The 19,454-nt window shown below is 41.4% G+C and overlaps 1 protein-coding gene and 1 long non-coding RNA gene across 2 annotated transcripts in view; one reads left to right on the top strand and one right to left on the bottom strand.

The window, feature by feature from the left end:
* Positions 1-19,454, bottom strand: part of AMMECR1 (AMMECR nuclear protein 1) — a 109,394-nt gene that overhangs the window by 78,801 nt on the left and 11,139 nt on the right. The window contains exon 2 of the mRNA XM_074882445.1: positions 4,111-4,642. Within this exon, the coding sequence (XP_074738546.1) occupies positions 4,111-4,571 (461 nt within the window). The 5' untranslated portion in view covers positions 4,572-4,642. The remainder of the gene's footprint in view (positions 1-4,110; positions 4,643-19,454) is intronic.
* Positions 4,703-19,454, top strand: part of LOC141949177 (uncharacterized) — a 52,723-nt gene continuing 37,971 nt past the window's right edge. The window contains exons 1-4 of the long non-coding RNA XR_012630676.1: positions 4,703-4,768; positions 5,221-5,383; positions 12,558-12,655; positions 12,810-12,859. This is a non-coding gene — a long non-coding RNA (uncharacterized LOC141949177). The remainder of the gene's footprint in view (positions 4,769-5,220; positions 5,384-12,557; positions 12,656-12,809; positions 12,860-19,454) is intronic.

Raw genomic sequence — 19,454 nt, 5'->3', positions numbered from 1 at the left:
GAACCTTGAGACCTTCCACACTGGTGGGCAGCGCTTTTCCACTTCCACAATGGAAGGCACGGTATTGTTTCTACTGATCACAGAGGCACTGGGTGTGTTGCACAAGACTGAACCAGAAAGGAAATAAAGGGATTTGTCAGAAAGATAAGAAACACAGGAAACAAGGCTACTCACTTTCCCTTCTCCCTGAATGATTGGGGTAAAATGTTTTCACAATTCTTCCTGTATTCCCTTACAATTTATTTCTATTGCCATTTCCAAAAAAACCTGCTTTTAATCAATTGCAGTGTTCCATAACTTTACTCATCAAACTGAGTTTCAAGAACAGTGTCTGAATGACACTTTGTACAAGTGACAATTTTTGTCTGGGGCATCGATTTTCAAACTTTGTATCAGCTTCCACACCTCCAGGATAATTTTTACATTTCTTCCACACCTACAGTTTGAGAGCCACTCATTCTACACTGGTAGAAGCAAGGGGAAAGCACATGCTCTGGAGAACATACCCCATGAAGAGGGGAAGGGGTGGCTTAGACAGAACTCGAAGTGAACTTACAGGTAGAAGAAAGCTCTTCAATTAAGACACTGATAGAATAAAATGTTGGCCAATCAACAGAAGCCTACAAGAGAAGAGGAAGCCTGTGACTGGAAGAATTTGCTGAGCCTATTCTCACCAAAACACTGCTGGACAGATTCAGTAGCTTCCAGCTATCTTCTTTTGACTCCATGAGTCACTCTCTCCAACCCAGCAGCTCCCTAGCAACACCCTCGACCAATACCCCATACCCTGTGCTGTAGGAACTACAGAGATATGAAAATGCTAACTATTTCATCTAGGTATGGGCTGTGCTAGAGTCCAAAACCTACACCCTTTCAAAACAGGCATTTCACCTCTCCTACTAACTGCTCCAAATTTCCTGCCCTTCGAGCCCTGCTGTGGTGATCATCTTGACATCAAAAACTTACAAAAATCCGGAGGTGTGACAAGCAGGTTTCATTCAAAAGACAACACACCAGAACCCCTTGCCCAAGTGATTCAGCCACCTGCTTTTCTTTGATCATGCCCAGTTTCATTGTTCAAAGACCTGCAAGGAATATGAGTCATGCTTGTGTGAGGATACCTGCTTACAGGTCTTTCATCCTCCCTGTAATTAATGTAATTTAAAAAAAAAAATAAATTCTAGAATTCACACGCATTATTTTAGACTACTACTCTTAGAACAGATAATTTTGGTCTACGGACAAAACCTCCAAAAGGATTCCAGGCAGAAAGCTGCAACATACATTCACTGAAAAATGCCAGTTCTCACTCAGGTTTTTTTGGTGTACAGGATGGAGCCCAGCTTCAAAGACAACATCATACCTTTGTGAGCTACCCAGTTATCGGTAAGACCGCCTGCAAATCCTCTGAATGCTAAAAGTCATCCTGCCTCTGAACACTTAGTAGAAGCGATTTATTCACAAACCTAGAATTTTACATGTAATACTGAACAACTTTTTCAAAGTTGCTTCCCCAACTGCACAAACATAATCAGCTCACAAGGCTGCTGAAAGCAGCAGTTCTGCCATCTGTCTGCTTATTCCCACCTCACACTTGTGCAGGCACAAGTGTTTGTGAAGCCATGCAATGATCTAGAGGGAACCAATCTCTGTGAAAACTAACCAGAGAAAAAAATAAAATGATGATTAGATCATTTCTCAATCTGTACAACTGGGCATGCTGGCACAAGCATGGGAATAAGCAGAAATTATATCACTAATTGTAATGGCAGTGCCATTTTCAGAAGTCCATTGACACAGCAACTTTTCACCAGGTCAAGCAACTAAATCTGAAGAACACTTAAGCACACATATGAATTTTAGAAAAATACAAATAATTTTACTTGATATGCTACTGTGTTCTTGTTAAAATAAGAAGTGGGAGAAGAAAGGTGAAGTGAGTGATTTACTGGTTACTAAGAGGAATCAAAGTGCTTACTGGAAAACATTTCAGTGGTGAGATCTTCACCCCTGCCTCAGTTTCCTCCACTAACAAAACAGAGACAGTAGCACTAAACTGTTCAACAAAACATTCTGCAATACAATTTAAAAAGCATAACAAAAAGGTAATATTGTTACAGTGAGACACAGACAGAATTCAACTCTTACAGCAATGAAAGAGTGAAACGGCACAAAGCTGATGCTGTAACCTATAGTGGTCTGGGATGGAGAACAGATACAGGACAACGCAAAGCAAAATGGCTACTTAGAGCAGCAGTTCCTAAACAGTTTGTATCTACAGAAGAACAGACATGGATTTACAAAAGACCTGGGTAAAGAAACTCACAGTGGAGTCTCCCTGCCCTCCTTTCATTACTGGTACTCTGATGTAATCACATAGGAGTTATGAAGAGCATATAGGGAAGACTTGCTGGGGTGGCAGGTTAAGTAGGAATCCACAGAGCTGGGTTGTCATGACAGCAGCTGAAAGTATGCAAGAGATGTATAGATCCTGGGTGTTAGAACAGCAAGGACTCCAAATAAGATCATTAATACATTACATTATTTTAAACACTGAGAAGCATACACTACATCTCATTAATGAAACATGGACTGCACGATAACCATTTGCATTAGTGAGGGTGCACGAGGATCTAGGATATACACAAAAAAAATTTTTATTCATTAAGTACCGATAAAGTACAGGTTCTCACAAATTCGACAGTCATGCTATACATAAGAGGAAACAAGTGACATGCACTCTGGTGGACCAACGCCCTCGAGTCTCAGCTGAAGCTTGAAAACTCACCACATGAGCTCCATCCCATTTAAAAGCAAAGTAAAACAGCGGAAACTTAATTTCAACAACCTCTTACATTAACTTTGCATTCAAACAGAGCATGCAGCAACTCAGTAACTCATCCCAGCTGAGAGGAAGTAACTTCCTGTCAGAGAAGTTACTGCCTGAAGTGTCTGAACTCCATCAGCACAGCACGCCCGGCTGCCCGGCGCAGGCAGGCTGCAGGTGCTGACACGCCGGGCAATGCCGTCCCGGCCGGTCACTTCAGAAGGCGGGAGGGCACGGGGTTCAAGACAAACACCGAACAAGAGTGGCCTGGGACAGGAACGAAGGAGGCCCTTGGTGGATGCTCCTGCAAGGAGGCTTGGGAGGCAGAGGAGGATGGGAGTAACAGGTGTTTATGTGATCTGTTCAAAACTCTGGGAATTTGATGTGGTGGATTACTCGGAATGTCTAACACTGGGTGATCCTCTGGGGTCGTTACAAAGCAAGGGCTCTGCACGGTTTGAGACCAAAGTAGCGCTATGAGTGCCAGGCACAGGGAACGTCCCGGTACACCCGTGCTCACAAATCCGGGACGGGCACGACAGGTCTCACACCGGGTACTCACCATCCGGCACTGGCGAAGCAGAGGCCCGCACTCGTGCGGAACACACGGACAGAGAGAGGCTGCCTAGCGAAGGGGTCCCAGTGCGGACTCCTGCTGAAGTGAGCTCGGAGCAGGCTACTCGGGCGCCGCTGAACACATACCGGGAGCGGGGAGAGCGCACTGACCGCGGGGCGCCGCGCGAAGCGCCCGCAGCCGGCCGCCGCGAAGCCAGGGCCCCCGGGGAGCCGGCGCGGGGGGCGCGGAGCCCGGCCCGCCGCCCTCGCCCGAAGGCGGGTTGCCCGGAGCAGGCGCAGCACGGCCGGAGGGGTCTGGTACCACTCGCGAGTCCCGGGCACGACGGGCCACGAGGGGCCCGGCAGGGGTTAACAGCGCGGTCGGCCGAGGCGGGGAGCCGGCGGCCGCCGCCGGGCAGCGCGGAGCGGGGCGCTTCTTGAAGCGAGCTGGGCGCGGGAGGGCAGCGCGGCCCCCGGGGCACGGTGGGGAGGCCGCGGGGCGGGGGCGCCGTGGGACAGGCCCCGGGACAGGCGGGCCGCGCGGGGCCAGGCGAGGACAGAGGCCGGGCGGCGGCGGGGAAGGTGCCGGGCGAGGAGGCGGGGGCCGGCGGGGCGCCCGGCCGGGGGGCGGAGGGGGGGGGGAACCGGGCGGGACGGGCGCGCACGAGGCGCCCACGAGGGCGGGCCGGGGCGGCGGGCCGGGGCGCGGCGGCGGCGGCGATACTCACTAGGGGTCGTTGGTGAAGCGGGGGCTCCGCGGGGGCTGGTAGCCGTACAGGTGACAGTAGAGCACATCGAAGCAGAAGCAGCACATCTCGGCCGACACCACCATCTTCCTGCAGCCGGGCCCGCCGGAGCCGGCGCCGGGGGAGGAGAGCAGCGAGGCGGCCGGCGGGGAGAGGCCGGCGGGGCCCCCGCCGCAGCTGGGCGGCAGCGGCGGGGAGAGGGCGCAGCCGGCGGCGCCCCCCGCGAGCCCCCCGAGGCCGTTGAGGCGGGGGCCCCCGGGCGGGGGCAGCGCCCCCGGCTCGCCCCCCGCCGCCGCCGCCCCGCCGCAGTGGGAGCCGCTGCCGCCGCCTCCCGGGCCGGCCGAGCCCGAGGGAGGGGAACTGGAGAGTTTCTGCTTCTTCACCCCGCAGCAACCCGCCGCCATCTTGGAGCCGTCTCCCCCCACGCAGCGCTTCCGACCCATGGCGGGGGGGCCGGCCAACCGGCCGGGGGACGTGCGGCGGCCCGCTCCGCCTCCTGCCGGGCCCGCTCCGCCTGCAACGGGGAGGGGGCGGGAGGGAGGCGGCGGGAAAGGGGGAAGAATGAATGAGGACGAGGAAGGAGAGGAAGACGGGGAGGGGGGGAGGAGAGAGACAGAGAGAGCTGCGTTAGAGCGACCCGGTGAGTGGCCCCAGCGGGCAGGGCCGGGGCTGCGGGGGCAGCGCGGCCCGCAGGTGTGGCGGCCGCGGCGGGGCCTGGCGGCCTTTCCCCTCCCCTCCACACGCCGAGCCACCCCTCTCGCCTTCCCCCTGTGCTTTTTCCCCTCCTTCTGCCAGGGAAGTGGATCAACTCCACCTCGCGTGCTAAAGAAAAAAATAAATAAAAATAAACCCACAAACCCGAGCTCCGTAGGAGCCGCACGGCAGAAGCAAAGCCCTTGAGATGGTTAAAAACACCCCGCTAAATAATTCAAGTGACCTGAGATGCCTTTCTCTTGGGAAGAGAAGGGAGGGGGGAAAAGTGTTGGAGCCGGCAGGCTGTGAGCCTGTAGAGAGTGCTTGGATGCACCTATTAAACGTGCAATAGCGATGGCTAAAAGCCACGGGTTTTTTTTTTTTTTTTTTTAATTGCAGCTTTGGCAATTACTTCACATCGAATAAGCAGCGGCTCAGAGCATAGGCCCTCAGCTACAGGGCAAGCGGCCGTGACCCTGTGAGACCACGGCCCTCGGTGCCTGCAGCCCGGCCTTCCTCACGGCGAGACCTCTAGGGAAAGGAAGTCCAGAGGGAAAAGGATGTGAGTTTCTGCAGTGCTCCAGGCATCTAAAATTAAGCTTACCAAGCTACCGGGGTGGGAGAGGAAATGCATTTTATATTAGCTTCATATATAGATATATCTGAGTTTACGGAGGGACTTGCAAACAGGAATGAAGTACTTCAAAAACTGTATGTGTATTTAGAAAATAACACCTCACCCGCCAGTTGCATGCAGCCATCTCTGGCATGGGATGTTAACAGCTGTTTAACATAGAATAGCAACACTACAGTATCAAGGAAGACAAGGGAGTGAGGACTGCTGCATAGGGTTAAAATAATATCACAAGTTTAGAGAGTCATTATCCAAGCTAAAATGCAGTCCACAGAAAGTTTTCACGGTCACAAACTACTTAAGAGACTCAGTTTTACATTTCTTGTTGGAAATGGTTTCTTCAACATCCTCAAGGTCTTAATTTTGTTTGGATCTTGAATTATGGATTTGAAGAGAAAATCCTCAGTTACTAGAGCTCTAATCCTAATGGGTTAAAAAATCCTTTGAAGGTTTCTGTCCAAATACTGGCCTAAACTTTTCTTGCTTTGTGAAGCATACTGGGGTGAAACAGCTGCAGGGAATAATAGCAAACAGAAAGGAGAAGAATTAGATGGTGTAAAGCAGTCTTTTCCATTTTTAAATGTAATGTTTATGTTTAGAGCTGGAGAATACTTCAGAACGGAACCCAGTTCCCCTCTCTCCAACAACTTTCAAAACAAAGGCAGTGTTTTCCACTTACAGGATTCATTTGTTTAAAACCAGTTAGCAGTGACACCTTCTGTTGCTTTTCGGAAAATAGTTTCTCCAGGTATTGAATTCTGGCTTTTTCTATTTTTTTTTTTACCATCCTACATTATTTAACACCAGCATTTATAGAAATATCAAGTAATTGAAAAAGCTTATGATACGAACACAAATATAAATCATTCACTCCACTGGGACAGATATTTGTAAGGTTCAATGTAAGTCTCAGAGCTCAGACTACTGATAGTGCACAGCGATCACTTTTTGATTAAATATTATATTGCAATAGTCCCTGAATGAAAGGGTAAATTAAATATATTACTTATTCATTAAAAACACCTTTTTCCACCTCTGCAGATGTTCTGTGCTGTGTTTGCCTATAGTTGTGCTCCTATTTTACATCAGTGCAATGTAGAGACAACAGCAAATATACAAACACAACTGTGGAAACTATTGTTTAGTGGAATCAGGAAGACACAATTGTATTATCAAATGTTTTTGTCAGTATGTTGAAGTGGAGAGAACTGCAGACTCAATGGAAAATTTCCATTTATATCTGAAGAAGAGTTTATTCTTTGGATAAGACAGCTTCAGCTAACTGCAACATCTGTTTCATTGGCCCTTTGCTTCAATTAAGTCTCAAGGACCTTTACATTTCTTATTACAAGGAACCCTGAATGTGTTCAGTTCCTTCATGTATATAGTACTTCTATATTTTGCTAACTTTAGCAGATTTTCTCCTGTTGGTTGATGACTATGCTGTGCCTCATGCAGTCAAATGTACTGAGTAAACTCAGTATAAAAAAGAAACTCTTTTAGCAGTATGAATAGAGTCAGTATGGTGGTGCAATTAGGTTGGTTTAATTTAGGTGTGATGTAGCTCTCCTTTATGACTCTAGCTGTTTAGTACTATTGCTCACCTCATGTTCTAAAGCCCCAGTGATTTTAGAATTGTCACTTGTAACAAGTGAGAGACTGAAATTAATTTTTTAATTAAAAATCACAACCCATGATTCTTGAAAAGAGCTGTTAGAGAAATGCTGATAAGAAAACCAGAATTATTTGTAGAAAGATATTTCTCAGTGATCCAAAGCTGTTCTGAAGGATTGATCTCCTTAACAAAAACATCAGAATGGCTGGTAGCTTGGGGCAAATGGTATCAGACATGATCCAATTCCTTTTGAATCAGAGGTAGAATTTGCACTGACTGTAGTAGAAGTCAGGTTGTTCTCATGTAGGCCAAAAGGTGACCTATGTTCTTAGTATCTTACAATCTAATTACAAGAACAGCCAGAACGAGGAAACAATGAGACAAAACTTGGCTGCATCGGTAAGCAGGAGTGATATAATCCTTGCCTTATTAGTTTCAATTCTTTTAATAGGCACTGTGACAGGTGAGGGATTTAAACGGGTACTTAAAATAGCACGTTTAGGCTGTGGTTCCATGTGCATTTCTGCAGTAGTAGTAATGTTGGTTTAAGCAGCTCTACCTCAGCTAATTGTTCCCTTTCCTGTCCCACCCATTCTGTTGTGTTCATGCAGCTGTTTGTGCAGATGTGAGGCAGAAGATCAAGCTGAAAAACAATTATTCTTTTCCCTCGATTATTTCTCAGCCAAATCAGTTCTCCAGTCTGGTTTATCAGAGGGCAGCACAAAAATCCGTGTTGGCCTGTTGGAGTGGCTGTACAAAATTGAGAATTAATAGCCTTGGGCAGCTTAAACAGTACTGGTGAAAAATGAGAAGATACAGCCTAAAGTGGCATTGCATGCATTTATGGGGAAGCTGTCAGAAATCACAGAAGTTTTTAAATTTTAAATAATAGGTGAAGAAAGCCAGTTGAGGAAAGATAAGAGGTGGATAAAGGGCCTTGAAAGTGAAGGGAAGTAGTTTATGCTTCAGACTGTAGAAAAGTCAGAGCTAGGGAATGAAGGAAATGAAACAGAAAACCCTCTTTTCAAAATAGATTATTTTCCACTTTCTTAGAACTAGAGGAAACATTATACCACAGTTAATTCTGTAAAAACCAAAAACTCCACAAATTGAACAGTGTAAACAGCTAGCATCTCTATGAAGTTGTTAGTTATTATTCTAGAGAAGAGTCTGCACTTACATCTCCCAAAATTCAAAGGCTAAATTCTATCTTTGTATCTTCCCATCATAATGATCTTTTTTGGATGGGCCTGCCATAAAACTGGAAGATTTACATGCTGAGAATTCCTTTGGTCTGAGGAGTTTCCACCCATTGTGGGGACAGTCTAGACAACTCTTCCCTTGCCCTGCAGCCTTCAAGGTATTATGAGTGAAGCTGGGAAGAAAGTAGGTTTGCCTGTGTTACTTTCTCACATTATTCCCAAACTGGTCTATCACACTTTTGAGACTCGTGTGAGCTTTCCTCAGTATATTCTGCTTCGACAGAATAGTTACTGTTCTTCAGTACGCTCCCTGTCTCAGCTGTCCCCAGGAGAAATTAGTTGCAGCTCTGAATCTAGGCCAGAAAGTGTGCACAAAATCCAATAAAGTTAATGGAAGTTAACTTGCACATGTCTGAGAACAGTAATTGTTCCTACCAGTTAGAGGCCATATCCTGCTATTGTTCCATATATCAAGCCCCTATTGAAGTCTCTTCTAAAAAATCTTGTACAAAAAGTCATCTCAGGATGTAATACCAGCCAGCAGACAAAAGGTCCTCACATGTTGTGTTACTGGAATCCTGGCCCTGTTTCATATTTTGAGCTATGTTATAATTTCACCATACTGTGAATACAATCTGTGTTATTTTAAAATTAACATTGTTTTACAGATATTTTTCGCTCTTATGCAAATTTAGGGTTTGGTCCTGTTAAACCATCTGTGCATGGAGCTTGCACTGCAAAGCTGGGCAGTGGTTTGTTGAAAAAAAACTCACAAGAAGACACCCAAAACAAACAAAAGAAGCCCCCACCAAATGAACCCCCCAAACCAAACAAACAGGAAAACCAAAAAGCACCATGTATTCTAAAATGTTATTTGTCAAACTAAATATCTAGGACTAGACAATTTTCTAACTAGAGATAAAAACATTTAATGTAGCAATGGAGTCAGAAAAGTTATTTAATTAAAAACCTCGGGATCAAAGTCCTTACAATAAATGAAAGGTGAGACTAGTTGTAGCTTTTTAATAGATTTCTTTTAACTTAATTCTGTGAGCTGGAATGTTCCTCAAGTATTATGTTAATGCAATATCCTATCTTTTTTGAACGTATTTTTCCATTGTACAGTGATAAAAGAGGATGTAGCTTACATAGCTATATTCTCAGTATAAATCCACCATGGTTTCATTGAGGTCAGTGGAGCTACAGTGATTTATGCTGGTTGATACATTAATAGTAAGCCTTAGGACATATTTTTTGACATGGCTGTTTGTCGTTGGTCTCCTTCACAAAATGTTTTCCACTACTGTAGAGCAACCATACGTATTGATAGCATTTCTCATTTCTGAAGAGTTGAAAGTGCTAGCTTTAAGAGTTTTAAGTTAATAAATTTAGAACGATATATAGGCGTCATACAGCCACCCCTAATGAAACCTAGCAACAATCTAGTAGGACACAACAATTAGGTGTATTAGGAAAAACTGTAATCATTAATTTTCAAATGAATGAGTCAATTAGGAGGATAGAATGCAATTGCTGAGAATTAAAATCTGATCAGGACACCACGATTACATGCCTGTTTCTAACAATTGTGCTACATCTTTAACCATCCCAAGTGGTCAGCACTTGATTTTACACCTCATCTAAAAACACCCAAATGAAGCTTTCATGTAAATTTAGTTAATGCAAGGAGCAGAAATTTCAGAAAACAGAGGAATGTTAGCAATGTTAATTGATTGTTAACAATGTTAATTGATTAGGATGACAGAAATGCTCCCCTGTAAGGAAGCTAATGGGCATAAATTTTGATCTTCCTTTTGATGTAAGACTATGTTGAGATTCCTTCTTCAGATGTTATTTAATTTTCTTGTGAAATTATTTCATTTCTTCTGGCTGCTGCTTTTGCTATCTTTTTGCACATGTTATCTAGCTGTTGGTGTGAAGGAATTCCACCTTCATTCCTCTAATGACCAGTTCTTAGCTTAGGTTCATGCTCCCTTGCTCTGGTATTTTACACGGCTCAGATAGCATTGAAGCTGTCATCTCTCTATTCCTTTCAGAGAAATGAGAGATACTGTTCTTTTCTCCAAAGACTGAAGAACTTTTTTCTTTAATCTTTGCGAGCAGCAGAAAATCAGTGAATCCTTCTGCTTGCCCTTTACCATTCTCACTTCTATAAAAGAATGTGTTAATCTTACAATGGCCAAGAACCGCTTCCACTGTTCCAGGTGGGAATATCTAATCACTTTATATTAGATGTTTTTAGTCACGCCTCATGAAATATTTTGGCTGTTGTTTTGAAAGAATGTTCGTTAGCTGCAGTAGACCATTGCAGCTTATAAAAATATGCGTGTCATTCATAAGTATTTCTCCTTCTTTGGTATTGTAACATATTATTTATTGAATGTATTTTTTTACTTTTTTCCCTAGAAGTATTAGCATTCTTCATACTCAATGCCTAAATTACTTAACCTTATATCTCCCAGTGCTTCTGAGCTGTAGACATCACCCTGAATGTTATGCTGATCCTCCTTTCTCTGACTAGTTTTATAAAATCACCATTTGTGTCACTTTGGTGCACCTATCTTTCTCTTTTTCCACACAAAGGAAAAACTGACAAATGCCAGTGTTTTGCCATAAAGGTGCTGGTGCTTCAGCGCTATCAACCTGTAACTGCTCAAAGCACTAAATACACTGTCTTAAAAGAGCCTAGCGATATAAATAGAATGTTAATTAATAGCAGATATTACCCTTTGTGGCAAAAAGCTAGCAGAGCTCCAGCAAAACCTTTCTCATTGCAGTTATTACTTTCATCATTGGCAATTTGTGAGTGCAACCCCAGTAAGGCTGATCATCACAGCACTTCGGAGTCACCTCTCATCCTCACCCCGTCTGCTTTAATGTATTCAGTCCTGCAGATTCTTCTTTTTTTTCTTTTGGGTGTGGTAGCAAAAGCCAAACAGCTCATGTGCACCGCATCCATAACTCTTTCTTGTATCCTTAAGACTTCAGAGGAGACTAGCAAGCCTGAACCCCAAGTCCTGCAAGCTTCTGAATAAAACTGAATCTGTGGGAATTGGTAGCATTTGGTACCTCACTTATTCATAGTTACTTCATTAGTTTTATTGCTTCCTTTCTGTAGAATTCATGTTCTCCAGCATAGTATTTTCTAATGTACTTTCTGTTGCAAAAGTCAATTCTTCTTTCAGACATGTATAAATCAAATTACTCCAATGAAGTCAATAGACTTTCACCGTTACAGAATGATGAGTTCAAAATCAGGCCTTTTAAACCTGTAGGTTCCCTTGTAAATTGATGAATGACTTGTCTGTTCCTAGGTCTCCTGAGCTATCCTCTGCTTTCAAGGAAAGTGGTATTTATACAGATACACATCCATGCACGCACAAATTCCATTAAACAAAACTGTATGTTTTCTCATTCTTCCTACCTCCTACATTTGTATTCTCACTCTAGAAGAGGGCCTTCAGGCTGCCTGCTGGTGGGATAATTTTTGTCACAGTTATTTAATGTATAAAATAAATACATTACATTCATTTTGAATAAAAAAGCAGCTGATCAACATGCAAGCTTCAACAAAGTTTCACCCAATTCTTGTCATAGTAGTGTTAGCCCTCATGTGCACTCTTCCCTTCATTCACTATTTCTGATATTCCTGTTTCCACATTATCTTTATAACTCAGTCCCTCCTATCTGACGTTACAGCAATTAAAGACAGACCTTTTGTTTTTAACATTATCATTATTTAAATAAAAAGTATTTTAAAAGAGTAAAGTAAATAGTATTTCTTCAACTATGAAAGAAATCATAGCATTCAGGAAGTACTCTTGCTGATTATGTTTTTCTGCTAATGGTTATAACACGTGAAGTTACAACCTTTAACATACAGAAATTTCTGTGATCATCAAGACTCGCATCTGAGCTTTAGTTTGCATGCTTGTTTTTGTCAATGGTTTCTTCAAGGTTAATATTCTAAAAACCTACTGACTGCCAGAGATTGAACAGGGGTAACATATTTTGATTTAAAGACTGTACATTTGATTTGAGGAAATTACCATTTCCATGCAGAAAAAAGTAATTGAGATTATCCTTAACACTAAAAACATATCCTTCTGTTACTTCAACTGAAAAAAAGAACTTTGCCTGTGTATTTTAAAGTAAAACTATAAACATATTAATCTAGTGGTTCCAATTACAAGTGGGATTCTGGATTTGTTACCATCTCCCTATCTTTATAGTAATTCATTAATTTTGTTTAACATTTCTAAAGAGCATTTCAAGATCGGACATATTTGAGGAGAAGCCTAGCACGGCATGTCGGATCTAAGAAACCGTTGCTGAAATGTTTCAGAGCTATCATTTCGTGGGGTAAGTCCTTACAGCTAACATTCAGTTTATGGATTTAGAAGAATTTTGAAATAATTTCATTAAAACCCCCATGTATTTAACTCTCTGAAAAAAACCCAAATCAAAGTCTGAATTCTCTGTTTTTGTATTGCTTAGTTTGTGTTTGTTTTCATAGATCAAAGTCCCACTGTCCAGTGTCATCACATTCAAATTCTGCAGTGACCTGTAAGTATCTCACCTCTGAATTTTCTATTGCAGTAGCACAGCTGCATCAAAACTCTTGTGATCACCTCATGAATACTGAAAATGCATCTTTCATTGAACTATCATTAGGCATTTATACTGGGGTACAGTTTGTCTTGCTATGTGGAATGCACATTGTTCAGGCATGTATGCTTATAGTATAAGGCATCCACGTTTTAAAATACTAGCTCATGATAATCTCATTCATTGCATTTTAAATGGAAGACTCACTGATTATCAAATCTACTTCTAACTGTTTCTAAATGTACCCTTATTTTAAGCGTAGTTCTTTACCTGGTTAAATCAGAACTGAAAGTTATCAAAGAAAAATCTTACATTTACCGTTTGATGAACAATTACCATGCGTTACATGTTCAGAGTAAAAAATGGATAGCATTTTATTTTATGAGTCCACTAACTAATAGTGAATTAGAATAAAACTCCTGTGGGAACGCATTTGACATTCACATGAATAACAGATGAGTTCATTATGATCCCCTGCTTATAAAAAGAACGGCAAATGAATTCATAATTATTAAGTATTTAAAAATAACACATTCCCCCAAAAGATACAATTCTGCATTAAATACCCGTCTGTAGTTCAGCTGCAGGGCTTTGAAGAACCTGAAATGAAATGGTAGCCCAGCACATAGCTGAAACTGAATGGCAGACTGATGATTTGGTCATTTGCCACATTCTTTAACTGCTTGGTAGCCAAAGTAATGAAGATTCATATTCTGTTTAATGCATTTGAATTAATTCTGAAATTTTTACATTAATCTTGGTTCCAAAGAAGGGAATACAGATTTGATATATGGTGCATGCAAGGATTATGCTGGGCATATATATAAAGAGGAGGATTGCAGCACATACGGCTACTGACATGTACTCATAAGTGCCTGTGGGCATCCCATTTAAAGTATATATTAGAGTTAAATTTTGTAGGGCTTTTTTGTTGATGGATATGTGGTTGTATTTATGACAAATGCCATTCAGGACAGTTATTTTGCTGGAAGTGACATTCTCAAATACTTGCCAAGCTGTCACATTAGCATACTGCTCACTGCCTGGCAGGAGACAGCTCCTCTATGAATCGTAACCTCTGCCCTGTGGTGACACTAAGAGCATAAGGGTCCCGAAGGTTGCCTTGTCTGCCAGACAGAGAGGGAAGTAAGAGTTGCCAAGAACTAAGTCCAGAGAACAACACAGAGGACTTGGCAGAGGAGAAGAAGGGGGATAAGGAAAATCCTGTTCTTTGAACTACCTGCACCAGGGACATAAACAGAAAAGGGATCAGAAGTAGATCAAATTAAGTTTGTTCTAAGTGCTGTCAGCACCTAAAGAGGTGCAGAATTCTTGTCTCCCCAAACATTACATGTGATTTTGATAGCCTTTATGGAGGTGGAGTGAAGAGGATGGGCATTTTCTGTATGAGTTCTGATCCCACGGGTAGCCCTCTTTGGTTATCCAAGGAATAGAGAAATAATGCTGTGTGTGACTTCCGTATTTCTCTTCCCAGTACAGAGGTAAGGAGATGTGTGAAAGACCTTGTGTGCATATAGATTTTAAAGTCACATTGCTACCATGTTTCCCTTCTCCTTAGCAGCAGCCCAGGCTCTAACATACCTATGCTGCCATCAGCTGTGTTGTCATGCTGATATCAGGAGGAAAAGAAGCCATGTCAAATGTGATCATATTTCTATTTCATTCAGAGGTCTGAAGCTGCAGTCCATCATGGGGTGGACTCCATGGCTGAGCTAGGCTGTGTGCTTGAGACAAAGGGCTGTAAAAACAAAAAATGTTGAGTAGGGAGAAAGTAGAGAGGGAAGGGTCTCAGGATTGTGGAGGGTGAGGGCTGTGCTGTACAGACTAGAAATATATTAACCAAACCATAATTCTGTAACATAATAGTACACTTTTCTAGTCCTACTTATATAGTTGTCACTACTAGGGAAAAATAAATCAAGATATCAGAAAAGCCATTTGTGCTATGCAAAGTTTGTGGAATTATTTGAGAAACTGTTAAATTGAATATAAAATTATTTCTTTTTGCTTTGGAACAAGAATCACCAGATGAGCTTTAGAAGTTGCACAGCTGCCAGTGGATGAATATGATTTATACACTGCTGAATTACATTGGTTTTATTTGTAAAAGTCTGTTGGCACTATCTGATTTAATTTCTGACTTGATCTGGGTGGGTAGAGTTTGGATGTGTGTCCAAACAACTAAGGCTGAACTGGTGCTTCAGGGGGAGGTGAAAAATACCCAAACCTAAATCCAATAGATAAAAACTAATTGTGTATCAGGGAAACTAATTGTGCATCAGGGAAACTAACTCCTTCCTGAGTCCTGTGGATTGCTGGCTGAAGTATGTGGTTTGATTACAATTATTGCCTTAATGCAGAGTTTCAATTCTTATGGGCCCCATGAGGACAATGTGGGAAACCTGTTCTGAGATGTATGAAGTGGTATGAACCATTGTATTCATACATTCACAGAGTCCAAGACCAAGGAGATGATAATAGTCATTTGTGCTAACTATCCTACATAGACCTTTTTTTCCCCTGAAAGATAACTTAAAAGTTTGGAGGTTTGTTTGGGTTTTTTTTTTTGCAAAGCTGATACATTATGAATGCATTTCTTATGAAACTTTTAAGCTTTCTATTTTAAAACATTTAGCATCTCTTGGAAAAATAGTTACTTGTTTATACAGCATTTAATATTACAGATATTTATGATTGTCAGTATTTTAAGTAATTATTATTCCCAAGTGCACAAGATGAGAAATGCTGAGATAGCTCTCCAACTGATGACAATGGAAAATGTATGTACTTTTTACTTATGAAAATATGATGGCATTATCTTACTATAACCATAGAAGTTAGGACATCAAAAGAGTCTGCTTTAAAAGTGTTGGGTAAGTCACTAAAGTCAATGCCATGTCATCTCCGGTCATCAGTGTCCCAACCATATGCTCCCTCAGCAAGGCCACTGCTGGTCATCATCCAAAGCAGTGTGCAAAAAATTATCATGAGAAACATTATCAGGTAGTTTTCTGTTCATTACTAATGCATTAGATTGCAAGTAGGTTATTCCAACGTTTGCTTTTAATTTGCTAGGTAAAACAGGATGGCCTCTTGCATCGCCCTTCTGTGGAAAAAGGGAATCCACTCCCCGAAGCTTGTAGAAAGCTGTAAATTAGTTACTTTTGATAAAATCAGATAGCTGTGGTCAGTAAGATTTCTTTTGGAAAATTAGGAAAAGAAACGTGTTAGAAAGGAATTAATACTTGGAATGGGTGAGTCCTGACTAAGAGAATCAGAGGAGCAGACATCTCTGAGCAGGAAGGGCAAAATTCATACAGGATTTACTTTATTTTTTAAAGGAAACAGGTACAGTTGTGAGGAGATTTGAATAATTTATATTAGGATTAAAGTCTTGGCTTCAGAATGTGCTTCCAATAAGACAAGTCTCAATCTGAATCACCTCAATTTGTGACATGTTGTCTTGCAGCAGATAGCAAAACATGTTTGTTCTAAATCTTGTGAAACAGTAATTATAGTAAGTAAAGGCAATTGGCAGTGATTGAAACACTAATAATACACTCAATTTCAAACATTTGTTTAAAGTGACCTCAGCCTGTTATTTTACTGCTGGAGAATAAACCTCTCTCAAATTGCATTTGTCTACCACTGAAATGCTCCGATAGTATACACTACCCCAATTAAGGCTAATTGCTAATAATTTATTCACCAGAAGGTTTGCTATTATCAGCTTTGTTTATGTAAAATGGAGATTAAAAAATAGTTCTCTCTTGCAAACTGCTGTGCAAATTTCATCTGCTCTTATTAGATGTCATTATCTCATAGGAATGATACGAGATTCCTCTCATAACAGGAAAAAATATAATGAAATATAATATAGACTCAAACAAATTTTGGATTTTAGTTGGTAGAACACTATTTATACATGTTAAATCTGTAATATATGTTATAATCTTTATGTTTTACTTCCAAGTAATGTTGCCATGAAAATTCATGCCAAGAAAGGAATAAAGCTTGTGAGTGTAGTATGTATATACCACATATTGTGTACATGTTTTCTGCTAAATTTTTTTTTTTAATTTTTTATTTTTGCATTAAGCCATCTGATGTCTTAGTGCTTTTTGCTGCTCCTATTCAAAATGTCAAGAACTGAGATAGGTCCATTAGGAAAACATATATATCCACTGCATCTCTACACTTGTATAAAATAATGTAAAATCACATCTTAGCTCTTGTGAAGATGTGCTGTCTGAAATTTCAAAGAGATTAAAGTATGTGAGTTGCTCTAAGAACTATTTCTTTTAGTTACTATTTTGATAATTATCTTTATAACATATCACTGATTCTCAATTGTGTTTGTTTCAAAGGGTGGGGGGTCTCTTAAGTGGTATTTTTACTCTGAAAATTTAAAAGAAGAAAAAAGATAAAAAGCTCCTCATCATAAAGTTCAAACTACTTCATGGTCTCTGGATGTAACTCCTTCCTTTTCCAGAGTCTTGTCCTTTTTCAGTTCTAGGGAATGCACAATATGCTACTCACAGCCAACAGACAAGATGAGGAGAATCCAATTAGTTCCTTACCCTCTGCAGTTTAGGAACTATATTCACTAGATGATTAAAATTCAGCGATATACATCATTACATTTATTAACATAGAAATGCATTTAAATTTCCTATTTATGAGCTTGCACATCACTACTTGTTCACCAGTGGCACAGGAAAATACAGTTTTGTGTTAGTTTATAATGAATTTGTTCTTGCTTGCAAGCACTGGAAATGTGGTGCAATGTTTGTATTTTGAAAACTGCAAGAGAATTTTAATATCTAAGTAATTTATTTATTTTAATAGGCTGCTTGGAAACATTGCTCTGATTTTTATTCTACAGCTTTTTACTGATTTTCCTTCTCTACCCATGAAAATTAAATGCAGAGGTTTAATGTTTTAGATAATATTCTTTCAGGCAACTGGATACATGCCTCTACATGTTAAAAACTCAGGAAGTACGCTGCCTTTTTTCAAAGAAAAAAATCTTGAGGAATAGCCATTCCTCTTCCAGAGGTAATTTCACAGTTGTGGGGGTTTAGTTTTGTTTTCATGTTCTTACTGTGCAGAGATAGTTGGTTAGGGTTTTATCCAAGGATTTTTGAAATCAATTGAAAGGCCATTGGCTTTGGATTGAGGTCTCAGGGGTGGCAGAATATATTCCTTCTTGTGTCAGACCCAGCCCAAAAAGGAGGGGGAAAGCTCTCAGGTGTTCACGGTTCAGCTCTCCTGATCTCAGCACGAATCAGAGATGCTTAGTGGCAGTATGCGAGCGAAGAACGGGGCACGCGATTCTGCCATAACCATCCCATCATTCCGTCATCATTGCGCCGGGGCAAGTGTGGAGCGGTAGATGCAGGAGCCAAACCCAACAGTCTCCTTCCTCTGGCAATCCGCGGGCGAGGTCTGCCTTGAGCTGCGCAAACCGGGGAGATCTGGTGCCCACCTGAGCAGAGGCAGCTCCTGGGGGGTTGGCTGGGAACCCTCCCCGTGGAGAACTGCGGGAAGGGCTGCAGAAGGACAGAGCTCCGCCTGCTGTTAAGTTTCCTTTCTTTTCAAACACTTTCAGAGCCTGGTACAGAACAGTGCTGCGTGTCTGTGCCTATGCAGACTTTGCTGCATAACTTCTACTTGACTGGAGTGATAAAAATAATCCCTGACATAAATCAACTTCATTCTGCCTCAGGACATAATTTAAATACCTTCTCCTGGGTGTTCTTCCCTCTTTATAAAGGCAGCAAGTTCACTTTCTAGCCTTCACACTCTAATTCGAGAAAATGTTTAATGAGGGACTCTGCCGCAGTGGGGGTAGAGCTACCGCTGCACGAGCATGCAAGCAGCTAGGGACACAGTGGCAGGAAACAGAAAGCTATTTTGGAAAGACTCTTGAATATTTCCTTTCCCAAGATTGTAGGGCCAAAATGCTGCTTGACTTTATAAATAGAGCTGGACAAAAATTTTGAATTATTTTAAAATTCCTAGAATAACAGAGGTTTGAAAGGACTGGGACCATTTTTGAGATTAGGTTGAACTAGGCAAATAGTTTCAAATGAAATAATAAGAAAACTATAAAAACATTTTCTCAGTTTTTAAAGGAAGTATTTTAACATTCTTAAAATGAAATTTTTCATCTTTTGAAACTGAAATACCATTTTCCACTTCAAAATTACTCTAAATAAAAAAGTAAAAGATGTTTTTTATAAAAATGGTATGAAACATTTTATTTTTAATTAAATGTAATATTTCATGTTTACCCCAAATTAAAATTACTAGTTTGCTATTTTGTAAGGAAAAAATATTCTGTGTGAGCTCTATGTGAACCGAGGTTTCCTCTTCTTTCTGACCTTTTGGTTTGGTTTGTGAACTGGAGAAAACTTCACTTGCTCACTCTATTTATGAAATCTTCAGGAGACACTGTCCTGATAATTTTCAGGTGACTTGTGAAAAGACATTTACTTACACCTCTGTTGGTGTGTAAGGATAATAGTTC

Source organism: Strix uralensis, chromosome 13 (genome assembly GCF_047716275.1).
Source record: "Strix uralensis isolate ZFMK-TIS-50842 chromosome 13, bStrUra1, whole genome shotgun sequence".
NCBI classification, from domain to species: domain Eukaryota; kingdom Metazoa; phylum Chordata; class Aves; order Strigiformes; family Strigidae; genus Strix; species Strix uralensis.
This window is presented reverse-complemented; position numbering and strand designations above follow the sequence as displayed.